Source organism: Nerophis ophidion, linkage group LG04, assembly GCF_033978795.1.
Source record: "Nerophis ophidion isolate RoL-2023_Sa linkage group LG04, RoL_Noph_v1.0, whole genome shotgun sequence".
Taxonomy (NCBI): domain Eukaryota; kingdom Metazoa; phylum Chordata; class Actinopteri; order Syngnathiformes; family Syngnathidae; genus Nerophis; species Nerophis ophidion.
In genome coordinates, this window is record NC_084614.1 from 37666499 (window position 1) to 37686194 (window position 19696).

Consider the following 19696-nt stretch of genomic DNA (forward strand, 5'->3'; position numbering starts at 1 on the left):
TTGCAAATCATTGTATTCTGTTTATATTTACATCTAACACAATTTCCCAACTCATATGGAAACGGGGTTTGTAAATCTATTGCTGGAATAAACAAACCTTTGTGCGATGTTCACTTTTTTAAAGTTTTACCTGTAATATTCTGAGAAAAAAAGCAGGGGACATACTGTGGATGAAATAATTTTAACCCCTGCTGATTTTGTAAGTTTATCTTCTTATAAATACATATACAGAGTAGATATCTGGTGTGAGGGTGCATTCTAATAGAGAAAGAACATATTAACAAGCAAAATGTGGTGTAGTCCGGGGAAAAAAACTTTGTTGGCAAACACACAGCTCAAACATTTTTGTTTCACTCATCTTATAAGATTTGTAAAATCCTGAAAGTTTTGGGGGCTGTTGCTCGGTAGCAATTACTGGTAAATTTCAGCTGTCTCTTCAAGTTTTGTCAGGGATTATATTCTAGGGATTGACTCAAACTCTCCAGGATCCTAATGTGTTTCTTGTTGCCTTAGCCATATGTTTTTTGTCGTGCTTTCAAACGATACATTATTGAATTGTGATTAATTGCATTTTTTCAATTGTTGACTCATATTTGGTCATGGATGGATACAATTTATTTATCCACAATAAGCATACCTTAGAAAGATTGTTTTTAGGTTGTAATACTATCAACACGCACGCAGGCAAACCCACACACACACACACACACACACACACACACACACAACACACACACACATGCTTACAACTTCTGACTTTTTAAAACTAATGCACTGTAAATGACAATTAAACAAAAAACTGGTCTGCACATGTACCTTCTTGAGAAGGAGTACCTTAGGTTCATTAAACATTTCAGTCCAACAACGTGTCTTACCAATATTTTCTTTCATCATTGTTTTTTTTTTTTTTTTATCAGTGTGGTTTTAGCTTCCTTGAGATTATGACCAAGGTACTCTTTAGTAATTTTGGGTTGATCCCTCACATTTTTCAAAATCATTCTTACCCCGCACGGCGAGGTCTTGCATGGAGCTCCAGAGTGCGGGCAATTGCCTTTAATGTCTGTTCCATTTTCCAGTTATCGAGCCGCAGGTGACCCCTCTTAGCATCAACCTTCTTACTGAAAAGACAAGACTATGTGTCTTTCATGTGCACACAGCCTGTCTCAGTCTGTTAGTTTCAGAAATTATATCTGGTTGGTAGGGAATCATATATACTTATTTAAGTGTATCAAATACACCTTAATTAATAATGTTAATGTAATGTGTTTTGTTGAATACGTATTTTTCTCTGTTGAAATGTACTAGGTACATTCAACTTAATTAATTGTTTTGGGGGCCACATTTCCAGAAAGCTAAACTATAAATAGTGTTTTATTTTGTATATTTTGTAGGTACACTATCCTCGTCAGCAGACATTTGATTTTGGTCCATTTATTTTGTCAGTTACATGAGGGCTTTGCTTTGTTTAAGTATCTTCTGCAAAAAAAGATAATATCATCACAGCTCTTTAGTGCTTTTTTAGAATCTGCTGCAAAAATGTTGCTCTTTCATAAGTTATTTTTAACTCAACTCGCGCCCACCTGTTGACTAGCCCAAATAATGAAAAAGAGAGGCCCTAAAATGGAGCCTTGAGGAACATTGACTGCATTTGGAGTAAGCAAGCTATAGACTTAAAAATGTGCAACATCCAAAAAGACACAGACTTAAAGAGGTGCCTACATTATATAAATCACAAATTTGGACCCCAGTGTTCTGTTTACTAGCGAAGTTAAAATGTCAACGCAAGGATCTGCCAATTTGTTTACAGCGGTCCAAGTTCCTCTATTCAACAGGAGCACTCAAGTGCTTTTCGGAATTTGCTACAACAATGTTTGTGTCCCAAGTTTTGTACTGAACTCGGGGGACAGTATGGTGTCATTCCTGGGGGCTGCCATTTGAATAGCCCTGAAATACACCTGCTCTAAAAAATGTGGACTGCTCATGTCTTTGTAAGGGGGACAATGTTGAAAATCAGCAATGACCCAATTGTTATTTCTCCACTGATCAAACAGGAATACATTTACCCCTATATTAATTAGGATTGCAACCTACTATGTGTGTGGTTGAACTGTTGGAGCAAACCTGAGTACTAAGATTCATGTAAACACCAATCTGTATTGAAAGCACATAACACACATCAAACTTATTTCTCATAAAATGATTACTTTTGTCTCATTATAATTTTAATGTTTTCTATCTTTTATCTTTTCAGTGTTTTCAATGTATCATTGATCAAATGTGATTTCTGTGTTTCAGTACAACTCCATCAAAATGCCAATTTCCTGGTATGGACAGCGAACAGAAGTGTTGTCTGGAGGAGGTTTGTCTGAAGCATAGTTAAAAAAATGTCCTCACTACGTCTTCAAGTACATCACTGGGCGCAGGAGCCTATACAAAACTGCCACCCATTAAATCAAAGTTGTGCCCTAGTCAGAGTGCAAAGACAACTGACAGCCTCCATTGTCCCAGCTTTGATGGCTGCCTGGCGCCGATGGATCATCAGACAAGGGCAAAGCCTAATTACAAGGTTTGTTTATAGCTAATTACAATGTATTATCTGTTTCTTAATATTGACTGTCTTGACAAGAATGTACGCAATTTTTGTCCAGAATAGTACAATGCTCTTTTTACCAGTGCTGGGCAAATAACCTTAAAAAGTAGTTGGTTATAGTTACAAGTTACTTTCTCAAACAGTAATTGAAATAGTGATGCAATTACTTCTTCATAAATGGAACTAGTTACCAAGGAAAATAATTATTGCGAACAAAAAAAACCCCTTCAGGTATCAGGTGTGTGTCCTTGAAAGATGACAGACTGACAGGTGATGAGGTTAAAGTTAGGGATGGGTACCCAATTCAGTACTTTTATAGGTATTGACCGAAGTCCGTCGTTAAAACCAATTACTGATTCACATAGAATCAAACAATGCCATATTTTGCTGCCTTTGTTGTACGTGACGTCACGTCCTGTTACACCCTCGTCACCAGCTCAAGCACTTGGCCAGGAAATGAGCAGTCAAGCCCTTAGAGCAGACTCAATCGGTACTGGCTCTAGGTAATGTTACCATTTTCCATGTCAAGAAAATAAGAAAGCGCTAAAAAGTACAGTTAGTCTCCGCTTTTGAAAATATGTTAGGTCAATGCTAATTTAAATTAGATCTGACATGCTGAGTAGTCCTGGGTTCGATCCCGGCCTCGGGATCTTTCTGTATGGAGTTTGCATGTTCTCCCCGTAACTGCGTGGGTTCCCTCCGGGTAATCCGGCTTCCTCCAACATCCAAAAACACGCACCTGGGAATAGGTTGATTGGCAACATTAAATTGACCCTAGTGTGTGAATGTGAGTGTGAATGTTGTCTGTCTATCTGTGTTGGCCCTGCGATGAGGTGGCGACTTGTCCAGGGTGTACACCGCCTTCCGCCCGAATGCAGCTAAGATAGGCTCCAGCGACCCCCCGCGACCTCAAAAAGGGACAAGCGGTAGAAAATGGGTGGATGGATGCTACAAATTAGCATTAGGTATTTTACATGGTGATTTCAACACCTCCAAATTTGGTACTCAAAACTACCTTACAATCAACACAATATTCAGGATTTGATTTACTTGATAGCACGCACAAAGCTGATCTACTAAACATGTGTGCAAAGGATTGTGTCGCTTAAGTGAGCATAAAAAGCGGGTGCAATCCATTTTGTGTCTCTGTCTACATTAATATGCAAAATATATGCTGATCATCTAAAACACCCACAATATTGGGAGGAGAAGTTGCAAACATTTATTTAGCGAGTGAAATGTGATTTATCAACACTCATCACCATTTTAGGAGAACTCCATCCATCCATGTTCTACCGCTTGTCCCTTTTGGAGTTTTCAGGGGGTGCAGGAGCCTATCTCAGCTATTTTGCGTTTTATTTAGCACGTGTCAAAAAGATGTGCAAACTGACAGTTCCACACACGGCTGCAGGATCAGTGCTTGTGGTGCAAAAAAGACAAGACTGTGGACATACGAGAATCCTTTGTCCTTGTGTGTGTGTGACTCAACATATTTGGATGGTTAGAAATAAAAAAAAATATTAGACATATTGTCTATTGAGCAATTTCCTTTTATAATTTTTTAGCTGCTGGACAACTTAAGAGGCTGATTCAAATTAATTCAATGGATGTGTTTTGGCGTCTGTTGGTGGTGTTTTTTTTCAAATGTTGTTCGTTAATTTTATTTAGGAAATATATTACTCCCATCTCTAAAGACATGCACCTGGGGATAGGCTGATTGGCAACCCTAAATTGGCCCTAATGTGTGAATGTTGTCTATCTGTGTTTGCCCTGTGAGGAGTTGGCGATTTGTCCAGGGTGAAGTTAAGTTGAAGTTAAAGTACCAATGATTGTCACACACACACTAGGTGTGGTGAAATTTGTCCTCTGCATTTGACCCATCCCCTTGATCACCCCCTTGGAGGTGAGGGGAGCAGTGGCCGGCAGCGGAGCCGCACCCGGGAATCATTTATTGTGATTTATGGTGAACCCTGCCTAAAGACAATTGTCAAACAAAAGTTGAGTTTGAGTTTGAGTTTATTTGGAACATGCAAGCATAAAACATGATACATCACAATTTCCAGTTTCTCTTTTCAACATGTTCGAAAAGGAGTAGGAAGAAGCAGAGCTTGTTTAATCAATACCCATTTGCTTTAACATAACATTTGCTAAACGTTTGTTCACCTCCTGTTCTCGATTTATTCACAATCTGCTCCATAAATAATCACAATAAAAATAAATAAATAAATAATAATTGGTGAAGTAAGTTATATTTCATATGGTGAAATGAGTAAGATTATTTTGAGAATGAATGAATGGATGGATGAAATAAATTCAGAATGTTCATCATGGTTCTTCTTCTTTGTACTTTGTAAACACTTTGAAGTTTGAAGAGTTTCTTGAAGTAGATCCTATTAGTACATTGTTTGATTGCTTTGCTTAATCCATTCCACAATTTAATTCCACATACAGATATACTGAAGGTCTTAAGTGTTGTACGTGCAAACACATGTTTTAAATTACATTTTCTCTAAGATTATATTTCTCCTTTTTTATTTTAAGAAGAATTGTTGTATATTCTTGGGTATTAGGTTACAGTTTGCTTTGTGTATAATTTTAGCTGTTGGCAAATTCACTATGTCGTGGAATTTCAGTATCTTTGATTTAATAAATAAAGGACTTGTATGTTCTCTATATCTAATATTATGTATTATTCTAACTGATCTTTTTTGTAACACCGTTAGTGAATGAAGTGTACTTTTGTAATTATTTCCCCATAATTCTACACAGTAACTCAAATATGGTAACACTAGTGAGCGGTAGAGAATATGAAGTGATTTTTGGTCGAGAACATGTTTTGCTTTATTCATTATTGACGTGTTTCTTGCTAATTTATGTTGTATATTTTTTACATGAGATTTCCAGTATAATTTATCATCAATCATTATACCTAGAAAAATTTGGTTTCATTTACTCTTTCAATTTCTGTTCTGTCTATTTGTATTTGTGTTTGACTTTCTCTTCTACTTTTACCAAATGGCATTATTTTAGTTTTACTGAGATTCAACGATATTCTGTTTTGTTAAACCATCTTTTTAATTTGTTCATTTCTTCTATTATTATTTGTGTTATCTTCTGTGTGTTCTCGCCTGAACAAACACTTGTTGTATCATCTGCAAAAAATACTAACTTAAAATTTTTTGTAACTTTACAAATGCCATTTATATAGAGATTGAATAACTTGGGTCCTAGTATTGATCCCTGAGGTACACCACAGGATATATTTAGGTTGCAGAAGTGTGTTCGCCTAGCTTCACGTATTGTTTCCTGTTCGTTAGATAACTTCTTCCATCCATCCATCCATCCATTTCCTACCACTTATTCCCTTAGGGGTTGCGGGGGGCGCTGGTCCCTATCTCAGCTACAATCGTGCGGAAGGCGGTGTACACCCTGGACAAGTCCCCATAGATAACTTCTTATTCAATTTAAGATTAGCCCTCTGATGCCATATCCTTCTAGTTTTTTGGATTAAAATTGTCTAATTAATTGTGTCAAATGCTTTAGTTAGATCCATAAACACTGCTGCCGCACATTTTTCGACTATATTGCATTGGTCACTTATTCTGTAATTTCAATTAAAGCCATTGAAGTTGAAACATTAGCTCTGTATTCATATTGGTTCTCTTCGAGTATTTTATTTTTGTTTGTGAAACTCTCTAATCTGTTATTGAACAGTTTTTCAAAGATTTTAGAAAATTGTGGAAGTAAAGAAACAGGTCTATAATTTGTAAATGGATGTTTGTCTCCAGTCTTATAAATTGGTGCTACTTTAGCTATTTTCATTTTTTTGTAAATTTAATGGTCCTGAGATCCCTTCAATAACCTTTTTTATCGTTTCCATATCAAATCCGTTACAATCAGTTAATGTCTTGGATTTACATTTTTTCACAATTATAACTATTTCCTCCTGTTTCACATTACTGAGGAACATGGAGTTGGGATTTTGCTCTATGATATCATTATAGTCCTCAATTAAAACTGGTTAATCCTTTCTTCCAATTTTGGTCTAATATTTACAAAGTAGTTATCAAAGCTTTAAACTACTTCCTTTATGTTGTCATTATTTTTATTTCCCTCTAAGAAGTATCGAGGGTAATCCCTCTTAGTGCCATTTTTAATAATGTTATTGAGGATGCCCCATGTTGCTCTCATATTGTTTTTGTTCCTGTCCAATAATTCACTGTATTGTTATTTTCTACATGATCAAAGTATGTTTGTTAACTGGTTTTTATACTTTTTGTACTTAATTTCTGCCTCTGTAGTTCTTTGTGCTATAAATTTTCTATATAATACATTCTTCTTCTCACAATCATTTTTTAATCCTTTTGTCATCCATGGTTGATAATTCTTTCTCTTCTTTCTAGTAAGTTGTTTCCATGGACAATGTTTGTCATAAAGTATTATGAACTTGTTAAAGAAATGTTCATATGCTTCATCAACCTCTTTTTCATTGTACACATTATCCCAATTTTGCTTTTGTAGCTCAATTTTGAAAGCAATCATCCTCTTCTCTGTGCAGTCTTCGAAATGTCCTTTTGTCTTCCAGGTTCTTCTTGTAGTTTCTATCATATATTGTAAAAACTGGCAGATGATCACTAACGTCAGTTATAAGTAGACAACTTGTGGTGTTATTATCAAAATCAGCGGTAAAAATATTATAAATAAGCGTGGCAGAGTGTCCTGTGATTCTTCTTGGCTTTGTGATTTTAGGATATAAACTGACGCTGTCCATTGTATCAATGAAGACTTTTGCTTGTTAGGGTTTAATAAGTCAATACTGAAGTCAACGCATAAGAAAATTGTTTTTTTTACCATGGTCCATGTAAGTTGCCTTGATCCATTCTTCAAATGTTTCTATACTTGACTTAGGTGATCTATACATACAACTGATGAATATGTTTTTGCTTTTTTCCTGACATACAGTATTTCAATGGTTTTACATTCTAAGATATTATCTATAGCAAATTACATGTTTTTTACCACTTTGTAGTTCAGGTTCTTCTTCACATACACAGCTACTCCTCCTCCGTTTTTGTTAGTTCTGTTGATGTAGTTTAGTTCATATCCTTCCAGATCAAAATCTATTCCTTTTTTATCATCAATCCATGTTTCTGTGTCAGCGATCACTTTGAAGTTCTTAATGTTGTTGTAGTTTGCATACAAGCTTCTGCTATTAAAATTAATAATTGACAATTCGTTATCACAATTAATGTTGATATTGTATTGCTCATCTGTGTAATAAAAACAATAATTACTGATGTGGGAGAAAAAATGTGTATCTGAATCTATATCATTTTCCAAATCCTGGTTTTTGTGATCTTTGTTGCAGAAGTTTTTTAGTTCCACATTTTCTTGTTCAACCATTTTTGATGTTGTTTCAATAATCTCTATAAGTGTAGGTGGAGGCAATCCTGAATCTAGGTCTTCTTGTTTAGTCTTACCTTGGATCATAGTAGTGTTGATGTTGAATTTAGGTGCTTGTTTTCTGTCAGAGTCCACTATCATCGTTGTTGCGGAAGCTGTGTAATCTTAAAAATGTGTCCAGGTCCTTGATGGACAACAAGTACTCTTGCGTCTGGATCTCCATTCAGCTTGATGTAGATTTTACAGTTGGCGCTCCAAGTTCCCTGGATTTTTCCCTGCTTTCTCAAGTCGCGTGCTTTCTCGGCGATTCCAGCATTACGTTTAGTGAGATGCTCATTCATGTACACATTTGTTCCCTTCAGCTTCTTTCCCTGTCTCAGCAATGCCATTTTAGATTTTCTGTTTCCGGGTTCCACGAGCACGACTGGAGTGCCGTTGGTGTTTCTTCCGTTCAGTGGGATGCATCATTCGATGGTATTACCCTCGATTTCAATTTCCTTTGATTGCAGAAAGTTGACCACTTGCTGTTCTGCTGAGACAATATCCATTTTGTCTGGTTCACCTTCATTATTCACAACTTTTGCATAGGATCTTGGTTTAATTCGGTGCCCTGTCATGATGATATCATTCCTTCGTTTATCCTGATCCATTTCATCTATGATATTCCACAGCATGTTGTTATATTATTGAAGGGTCTTCATTTGTTCGCGCATATGTTGAAGGGTCTTCATTTGTTTGGCACGTATCAGAGGCTTCTTTTTCTCTGGTGGTATTCTGAGTTTACAGACTTTCTATATTTTGCTGCAGATTTTTCACATCTTGTTTGTGTTATGTTGTTGCTTTTCTCAGATCTTTTTTCATTTATTTTATTTCTTCTTCCATTTCTTTCATTTCTTCTTTCCATCCATCCATCCATCATTTATTCTTTCCTTCCATCATTTCTTTCAATTCTTCTTTAATTTCTTCTTTACATCTATGTAATAGTTTTTGTATTATCCCTTCTTGATTCCCATCATGTCCTGTGTCCAACCTCAAATCTTTTTCCCCCTTGTGTCCTGTGTCAGCTGACACCGAGCGTTTCGGGATCTCAGTTTTTCCTTTAGCTTTTGGCATCGCAGCAGGTCGCTGACGTCAGGGCCTCCTGTGTCTTAAACGACAGTTGCTTCTTTAGTGACATGCAGCACGTTTGTTTCAACAATTTCGTACCTTTGACCGTTTAGAGATCAATTTGAGGTGTCAGCCTGTCAACTTATATCATTCTGTGTCGTCGGAAGCACTTTAAAAACAGCTGTAAACTCGCTGTAGCTTTTGGTTGCTAGGCAACCGCTCTGAATTGCGGTAAGGCACCATTGGCTTGAGGCTAACGGCTCTTTCAACTCGCCTTATTTCAGCATATCAGTGCCTCTCAACTGACCAACATCAAGTCGAAGACGCCAGGTGACTCTCCTGTGGCTGTGATCGCAAATCAGTGGTCAAAAGCTTCAGAATTAACAAACACTCCGGTAGCAGAAGCGGACCCTTTTTCTTTGCGTCCTTTCTAATTGGCAGGAAGTGACACTCCTCTCTGAGCTGCTACCTTACCGTGGTAGAGGAGTTTGCGTGTCCCAATGATCCTAGGAGCTATGTTGTCTGGGGGCTTTCATGCCCCCTGGTAGGGTCTCCCAAGACAAACAGGTCCTAGGTAAGTGATCAGACAAAGAGCAGCTCAAAGACTTCTATGGAATTACAACAAAATGAACTCAGATTTCCCTTGCCCGGACGCGGGTCACCGGGGCCCCGCTCTGGAGCTAGGCCCGGAGTTGGGGCATGATGGCGAGCGCCTGGTGGCCGGGCCTGTTCCCATGGGGCCCGGCCGGGCACAGCCCGAAGAGGCAACGTGGGTCATCCCTCCAATGGGCTCACCTTCATAGGAGGGGCCATAGAGGTCGGGTGCATTGTGAGCTGGGCGACAGCCAAAGGCAGGGCACTTGGCGGTCCGATCCTCGGCTACATAAGAATGTCACCTCACTGGGGGGGAAAGAGCCTGAGCTAGTGCGCGAGGTGGAGAAGTTTCGGCTGGATATAGTCGGACTCACCTCGACGCACAGCAAGGGCTCTGGAACCAGTTCTCTCGAGAGGGACTGGACTCTCTTCCACTCTGGCGTTGCCGGCAGTGAGAGGCGACGGGCTGGGGTGGCAATTCTCGTTGCCCCCCGGCTCAAAGCCTGCACGTTGGAGTTCAACCCAGTGGACGAGAGGGTAGCTTCGCTCCCCTTCGGGTGGGGGGACGGGTCCTGACTGTTGTTTGTGCTTACGCACCAAACAGCAGTTCAGAGTACCCACCCTTTTTGGGTACACTCGAGGGAGTACTGGAAAGTGTTCCCCCGGGCGATTCCCTTGTCCTACTCGGGGACTTCAATGCCCATGTTGGCAACGACAGTGAAACCTGGAGAGGCGTGATTGGGAAGAATGGTCGCCCGGATCTAAACCCGAGTGGTTTTTTGTTATTGGACTTTTGTGCTCGTCATGGATTGTCCATAACGAACACCATGTTCAAACATAAGGGTGTCCATATGTGCACTTGGCACCAGGACACCCTAGGCCGCAGTTCCATGATCGACTTTGTAGTTGTGTCATCGGATTTGCGGCCTCATGTTTTGGACACTCGGGTGAAGAGAGGGGCGGAGCTTTCTACCGATCACCACTTGGTGGTGAGTTGGCTGCGATGGTTGGGGAGGATCCAGGACAGACCTGGCAGGCCCAAGCGCATTGTGAGGGTCTGTTGGGAACGTCTGGCAGAGTCTCCTGTCAGAGAGAGTTTCAATTCACACCTCCGGGAGAACTTTGAACATGTCACAAGGGAGGTGCGGGACATTGAGTCCGAGTGGACCATGTTCAGAACCTCTATTGTCGAGGCAGCTGATTGGAGCTGTGGCCGCAAGGTTGTTGGTGCCTGTCGTGGCGGTAATCCCAGAACCCGTTGGTGGACACCAGCAGTGAGGGATGCCGTCAAGCTGAAGAAGGAGTCCTATCGGGTTCTTTTGGCTCATAGGACTCCGGAGGCAGTGGACGGGTACCGACGGGCCAAGCGGTGTGCAGCTTTAGCGGTCGCGGAGGCAAAAACTCGGACATGGGAAGAGTTCGGGGAAGCCAAGGAAAACGACTTCCGGACGGCTTCGAAGCGATTCTGGACCACCATACGCCGCCTCAGGAAGGGGAAGCAGTGCACTATCAACACCGTGTATGGTGCAGATGGTGTTCTGGTGACTTCGACTGCGGATGTTGTGGATCGGTGGAAGGAATACTTCGAAGATCTCCTCAATCCCACCAACACGCCTTCCTTTGAGGAAGCGGTGCCCGGGGAATCTGTGGTGGACTCTCCTATTTCTGGGGATGAGGTTGCTGAGGTAGTCAAAAAGCTCCTCGGCGGCAAGGCCCCGGGGGTAGATGAGATCCGCCCGGAGTTCCTTAAGGCTCTGGATGCTGTGGGGCTGTCTTGGTTGACAAGACTCTGCAGCATCGCGTGGACATCGGGGGCGGTACCTCTGGATTGGCAGACCGGGGTGGTGGTCCCTCTCTTTAAGAAGGGGGACCGGAGGGTGTGTTCCAACTATCGTGGGATCACACTCCTCAGCCTTCCCGGTAAGGTTTATTCAGGTGTACTTGGAGAGGAGGCTACGCCGGATAGTTGAACCTCGGATCCAGGAGGAACAATGTGGTTTTCGTCCTGGTCGTGGAACTGTGGACCAGCTCTTTACTCTCGGCAGGGTTCTTGAGGGTGCATGGGAGTTTGCCCAACCAGTCTACATGTGCTTTGTGGACTTGGAGAAGGCATTCGACCGTGTCCCTCGGGAAGTCCTGTGGGGAGTGCTCAGAGAGTATGGGGTACCGGACTGTCTTATTGTGGCGGTCCGCTCCCTGTATGATCAGTGTCAGAGCTTGGTCCGCATTGCTGGCAGTAAGTCGGACACGTTTCCAGTGAGGGTTGGACTCCGCCAAGGCTGTCCTTTGTCACCGATTCTGTTCATAACTTTTATGGACAGAATCTCTAGGCGCAGTCAAGGCGTTGAGGGGTTCCGGTTTGGTGGCCGCGGGATTGGGTCTCTGCTTTTTGCAGATGATGTGGTCCTGATGGCTTCATCTGGCCGGGATTTTCAGCTCTCACTAGATCGGTTCGCAGCCGAGTGTGAAGCAACCGGAATGAGAATCAGCACCTCCAAGTCCGAGTCCATGGTTCTCGCCCGGAAAAGGGTGGAGTGCCATCTCCGGGTTGGGGAGGAGACCCTGCCCCAAGTGGAGGAGTTCAAGTACCTAGGAGTTTTGTTCACGAGTGGGGGAAGAGTGGATCGTGAGATCGACAGGCGGATCGGTGCGGCGTCTTCAGTAATGCGAACGTTGTATCGATCCGTTGTGGGGAAGAAGGAGCTAAGCCGGAAGGCAAAGCTCTCAATTTACCGGTCGATCTACGTTCCCATCCTCACCTGTGGTCATGAGCTTTGGGTCATGACCGAAAGGATAAGATCACGGGTACAAGCGGCCGAAATGAGTTTCCTCCGCCGGTTGGCGGGGCTCTCCCTTAGAGATAGGGTGAGAAGCTCTGCCATCCGGGAGGAACTCAAAGTAAAGCCGCTGCTTCTCCACATCGAGAGGAGCCAGATGAGGTGGCTCGGGCATCTGGTCAGGATGCCACCCGAACGCCTCCCTAGGGAGGTGTTTAGGGCACGTTCAGTCGGCAGGAGGCCACGGGGAAGACCCAGGACACGTTGGGAAGACTATGTCTCCCGGCTGGCCTGGGAACGCCTCGGGATCCCCCGGGAAGAGCTAGACGAAGTGGCTGGTGAGAGGGAAGTCTGGGCTTCCCTGCTTAGGCTGCTGCCCCCGCGACCCGACCTCGGATAAGCGGAAGATGATGGATGGATGGATGGATGGATGGTCCTTTCTACTTGGCAGGAAGTGACAAGTGTTCTGTTAAACCACTAATGGTAGCACAAGTTAGCCGGTGGTGTTTGTTACATTTTTTTCTTTGAAAAATGTAACTGTGTAGAAGTTGCAAACAGCTCCTTTAAGACACAAACAGAGCCGTCTTACTTTGTAATTTCTATCACTCAACACGTGTGGGAACTGAATGTTCTCCACATTCTTCGCTTACATACACCCCTTCGCTACCTCCAAAGCTACTGCCATCTAACATCTCGAAAGTGCGCCTGCATGCAAAGTCTTCCATATAATAAAAAAGTACAGTACAGTACTTGCACATGAGACACAGAGGTGTAGGAAAACAAGATGACTACTGGACAACAGAGCTCAGTGTTAAATGTATTTTTTGTGTATATTTATATTTTTTAAACAATTTACATTTATTAACACATTTGAACACACACAAGTACCAAACATTCATTCTATGAAATATCGGTATAAATTCCCAGCTATTTTACATCGATCTGCAGTTTGTACGGGTTGGTTGGTTGGTGTCCGTTTATTTTGAACTTGCATACAATTACAATGTAATACATCACATAATTCCATTTGTCTAATAAATGCATGTCCGTAAAGGAGTAAAAAGATGCAGCGTTTATTTAATCCTACCCCTTTTCATATAATATCAGTTTTAACCCATTAGTTTGTACTCTATTTGTAACACAACAGTGAATAAAAAAAAGAGTAAATAAATAAATGAATAAACAATGAGTAAGTAAATAATTATTAAATACATAAATAAACAATAATTATAGTTTTCATAAATAAACAGTTATGTTATTTATGGTTTACCTATGAGATGAATTAGAATATCTAATTTTATTTAAATTAGGTTAAAGATGTTTATCAAGATTCTTCTTCTTTTTACTTTGTCGCAGTATTGGTCGACTTTGTGTGTTTGTACCTTAGTGGAATTAAAAGAAAGGGGTGAATTATCTTGTCCTCATTAAGTGTCTTTGACTCTGTGTGCAGCTGGCCCACTAGCATCACACAGCGCCACTAGTGAGCATGTAGCAGCTAACATGGATAAAATGGTTGTGGAGGTTGTCTCCAGTGGGTTCTTCTGACCACCAAGCACCGACATGAGAGCCCAGGTTTCAGGGTTGAATGCTGGTTTATTTTCAGCGTTTTCCATTTCTTTGCTTTTCAGCAAAGGTCTGTGTCACTGTCACTGTTGCTCTCGCTCCAACTCCAACTCCAACTCCAACTCCGACTGTAATCCCAACTCCAACTCCAACTCCACCATGTCTCTCCTCCTGGCTGCTGCTTAAAACAAAACGACAGGTGATTAGATAACCAGGCCCAGGTGGGCCTTCTACGCACTTGTCGCTGATTTCGAAGCCAGTCCTGGCACATCCCGCTTCGCTGCCGGCCCGCAGGCCACGCCCCCCCCACAATAGTCACACAACCAAATTCCACCGCACCAAGGTGGGAATATTTCAGTTTAAACCTTTGGAAGAAGATGAGCCTATCAACACTGAGAAGCCAGTTTGTGGGCGAATACAACGCTCACTTCATGTTTGGTGAACAAGCCAGGTCAGTGTAAACAAAACAGTGGAAAATAGTGTGCACGCACAGAAAGTGTGGTTAAATACATTACCAAAGACATTTAATACTGTTATAAAACTAGTATTTCTAAAAGTGCCGTCATGTTGCAAAGTATTTGGATGTTCCTTACTCGGAATCTGCCAAACTTAATTTAGTTTTGCATATGCCCTGTTAATAAAACATGAAAACGGGTTACAGACTTGAACACCACACACGGGTCTGTAGTGTTTAACAAGGTCATAACCCGGTTGTAGCTGAGATAGGCGCCAGCGCCCCCCGCGACCCCAAAAGGGAATAAGCGGTAGGAAATGGATGGGATGGGATAACTTTAATGTCAGTTATGTAATATATAACTCTACCTCTGCCTACATGTTCATTATTGAAGTGCAACTTTGTTTGTCAATACTTTATTTAGCTATTTTATTTATGGTTATGTTCATCTGCGTTGGCCCTGCGACGTAGTGGTGACTTTTCCAGGGTGTGTCCCATCTTTTGCCTGAATGCAGCTGGGATAGGCCCCAGCACCCCCGCGACCCTGAGAGGGATAAGCGGTAGAAAATGGTTTGCCAGAACGGAATATCATTCCACTACTATGCCGATGACACCCAACTCTACCTGAAAACCAACCCAACCCCCTCTGCTGCCCTGCCATCATCCAGACTTACCAACTGCCTGGAGGAGATAAAGGGGTGGATGAAACATAATTTTCTGCAACTGAACAGCTCCAAAACCGAAGCCATTCGAGTCGGCACCCCACATCAGACCCAGTCATCCACCATCACCAGCATCACCTTCTCCGGCCACAACATTCACCTCTCATCCTCAGTCACTAATCTGGGTGTTAGAATGGACCATCACCTGACCTTTGAGGCTCACATAAAACAACTGTGCAAGACCTCCTTTTACCACCTCAGAAACATTGCAAAACTCACTCACGCTCTCTGATGCCGAGAGGCTCGTCCACGCCTTTGTCTCCTCCAGGCTCGACTACAGCAATGCACTTCTTGTCGGGATCACCAGCAAGAACATCCAGAAGCTGCAGTACATGCAAAATCGTGCTGCTAGGATCCTGATGAGAGTGCGGGAATACGACCACATCACACCGGTTCTCAAATCCCTTCACTGGCTTCCTGTTTCACTCAGGATTGAATACAATGTCTCCATACTAACTCACTAATGCCTCCGTGGAAATGCCTCACTCTACCTCAAAGAACTGCTCACCCCCAAATCCTCCACACGACACTTCCGCTCCGGACAGGCTAACCTCCTCCAACCTGCGAAGACAAAGCTCCTTCCTTTCTTCTCTGCCGCTCCCAGTCTGTGGAATGCTCACCCTGACCACCTGAGGGCACATTTGAGACTGTGGATGCTTTTAAAAAAGGCTTAAAAACCCTTCTTTGAAAAAAAGCCTTTTCTTAGATATATGTGTACCTGTTCAAGATATTAGGCCCGTTTTTATTTTATTTTACCATTTATTTTACTCGTTGGGGGCAGCTATTTGTGGTTCTAGCTTTTGTTGTTTTTTTAAATGCACTGTAGCACTTTCAGGTTGTTTGTTCAATGGAAAGTGCTTTCACAAATATAATGTATTATTATTATTATTATTATTGTTATTGTTATTATTATTATTATGGATGTATATTTGAGCACCCCGCCCCCAATCTTTTCCTTAAGATACTTTATTGATTTCGGTTGTAATTTTTGTTCAAGTGCAAACTTTTGCTAATAGACAAAGTATATTTTATTGTTATTTATGGTAGTTTTATTTAACTTGGAGATTTAAATGTTTTCATTCCAATTACAATGTTAAAATACATGAGAAATACAAGTTAATTGCATTTGAAAGAATATATATGCATTATTATTAAGTATTATCATTACATTAAGACGGCATAGGGGTTACTGCATGTGTCTCACAATACGAAGGTCCTGAGTTCAATCCCCGGGCTCGGGATCTTTCTTTGTGAAGTTTGCATGTTGCGTGGGTTCTCCCTGGGTACTCCGGCTTCTTCCCACCTCCAAAGACATGCACCTGGGGATAGGTTGATTGGCTACAATAAATTGGCCCTATTGTGTGAATGTGAGTGTGAATGTTGTCTGTCTAATGTTGGCCCTGTGATGAGGTGGCAATCCTTCAGCTTCTTTCTTTATTTCAGCAATACAATTTTGGATTTTCTGTTGGTAAGCTTCACGATGATGACTGCATCCTCCTGGACTTTGTGTTGTGTTTGTTGTAATGATGGACAGGAGACTTGAGTGATGTTATGGACACCGTTTACTTCCTGATGTGGAATGGAATGTGCAGCAGTCAATATGGGTTTTGATTCACTTATTGTTTAAGTTCTGTTTCAGCACCCCTGTTTTGTGTTTGTTGGTTGTCATGGGTGCTGATTATTTTCACCTGCCCCTGATTAATGTTCGGGACGCTCACCTGTTCCCACTAATCACTAATCAGAGAGCAATTTAGCTCTGCCTTTCGCCTCAATCGGTCTGATGCTTTTGTTTGCTCTCATGCAACGCGTTACACTCCCGTTTCTGCTCCTACTGTTTTCGACTAGCATCTGTTTGGCTAACCCATTCTTGTCTTCCATGCCATGGGCACCGCGCAACCTGTTTTTGTGGTGATTTATATGATTAATAATTCTTCTCACTGGCAAGCTGTTTCCTGATGTTCCTCCGCATCCTGGAAATCGTCATGCTCCGGTACCGTAACAAAAGGGTTAACACTTACTTTCTCTTTTAGTAGGAGCAGTGTTGTTGGTCATCCAATTTTGTCAGTGCATCGAAGTTTAGTATTAGTTTTGTTGTAGCAATTCTCAAAACATATATTTTCTCAATTCTGTCTTAATATTTGACGGGCCGGAGTAAAGAGACAACGGGCCAGATCTGGCCCGCAGGCTGTAGTTTGAGCAGAGGCATACGTCAGTGAGCATCAAACTACGAGAGATGGCTAAGCAAGCTTTGAAGCCGCTTGGTCAGGTTTAATCTACCTAATTGACAAACAATCATTTCAGAGAGGATCCAAGGGTTGTTGAACCAAATAAGAATGCTTGTGTTGTGCATGACATGTTCATTGGACAATTATCTCTATGGCTCTGCTCTCCATATGTAATAATAAGTGTTAGCAGTAAAACCTCTGGCAAATAAGAAGGAATCACCATTCTTAGAGGATGTTTCATTTTGTCCGACAAAGCAGAAAACAGAAATAGCATGAAACTACAGTCATTTTAATTGGCAACTTAAGAAACACTAATTCAATTCAAATACGTTAATTGTCGTGGTCAGGAGCAGCTTGCTTTTTAGATCAAGCAGAGTGAAACAATTACAGTATATGTAAAATCAACGTTGTATCAATGTCCTGTGCTATAAAATTATAAAATGATGTTGCTGAGTAGACGATATGTCTATTATTTTTATTTCTGACAGTCCATATGTTGACACACACGTGGAATAAATTATTTTCGATCTGTCCAGCTGTCTTCTTACCACAATTCCCTCTTTTCTCACAGCCTTTTCTGCGCTACTGCCAGTTTGCACGTCCTGTCTAGACGTACTAAATAAAGTATCAAAACAGCGCCTGCAGTTTTTAATCTTGATAAATCCCACAGTGTGTGCTACATAATTATATTTGATTTTTTCTCCTGCCAGTACTGTGGGCTTTTTAATGATCAGCATCTATTCTGCACATTCCTGGAGTCAGACACACTAAACGGATTGTGCTCCATATTTTGCTCCCTTAAGAAACACAATCCTCCGCGCACAAGTTTAGTAGATCAGCTTTGCGTGGGCTATCAAGTTTACGTGTGTTTTAATACTCGCAGACCTTTTGTTTGGATCAATGGTGCTAAAAAAAAGGGTTAATTCAGATGAACCCAACGCATGAAAGCCTGCTAAACATGATTAAATGCTTAAATCTGTTATCCACCAAGAACAATATTGGAGTTTCCCTTCTACCTCTTACCCCTTGACACCTCCACCCCCACAAATCTCAGACCATGTTAGCATCATGTTTGATGAGATTTCAGCTTCGTATTCATCAATACTGTGGGACATAAAACATATTTTTTTATTGAATAGTCTGCGATTACTATCTTGAATCACCTCATGGATTTTGTGACCACACGGCCACATGCACATCATATACAGCCAGCCCGCAAAGAAACAGTTATACCAACAGTGCACACCTGTCTTTATCATAGTAGTACGTATGCAGGGAGTGCAGTAAAATCTGCTTCCGCTGTATTTGGTGTAGTATGATTATTATTTTTATTTCTTCCAGGGAGCAATATGATGTCTGAAGCATATCTGTAGGTGTCAATGTCAGTATTATTGTGCATGACTGGGGATTATACCAAGGTACACCAAACATGACGATAAGTGGCCAATAAACACTCATCCCATTTGGTTGTGTTGCCTGTCACTAGGGGTGGGTATCGTTTACATTTTAACCAATACCAGTACCCAAACTGGTACTTATATAATTGAAAATGTTTGTGACATTAAAGTTGAACAGACTTGTGATTTTAATTATTGCACCATAAAAGGGCGTAATACATGAAATCAAAAATAAAATCTTCAACAGCCTGCTCAGTGGATTTGTGGTTAGATTGCCCGCCCTGAGATCAGTAGGTCATGAGTCCAAACACCGGCCGAGTCATACCAAAGACTATAAAAATGGGAGCAATTACCTCCCTGCTTGGCATTGGAATTGGGGGTTAAATCACCAAAATTATTTCAGAGCGCGGCCACTGCTGCTGCTCACTGCTCCCCTCACCTCCCAGGGGGTGGTGGAACAAGGGGATGTGTCAAACGCAGAGAGTAATTTCACCACACCTATCAGTGGTAATTTATTTTAATTATTTTTTTAATTACATTTGGATATGGGCAGCATGGTGAAAGAGGTGATAGTGCGTCTGCCTCACAATACAAAGGTCCTGTGTTCAATCCTGCGCTCGGGATCTTTCCGTGTGGACTTTGCATGTCCTCCCCGTGAATGCGTGCGTTCCCTCCGGGTACTCCGGCTTCTTCCAACTTCCAAAGACATGCACCTGGGGATAGGTTGATTGGCAACACTAAATTGGCCCTAATGTGTGAATGTGACTGTGAATGTTGTCTGTCTATCTGTGTTGGCCCTGCGATGAGGTGGCGACTTGTCCAGGATGTACCCCACCTTCCGCCCGATTGTAGCTGAGATAGGCA

General features: G+C 41.7%; 1 protein-coding gene across 1 annotated transcript in view; it reads left to right on the plus strand.

Moving 5' to 3' along the window:
• Positions 1-19696, plus strand: part of jhy (junctional cadherin complex regulator) — a 93625-nt gene that overhangs the window by 58070 nt on the left and 15859 nt on the right. The window contains exons 6-7 of the mRNA XM_061898032.1: positions 2296-2359; positions 2474-2566. Of these exons, the coding sequence (XP_061754016.1) occupies positions 2296-2359; positions 2474-2566 (157 nt within the window). The remainder of the gene's footprint in view (positions 1-2295; positions 2360-2473; positions 2567-19696) is intronic.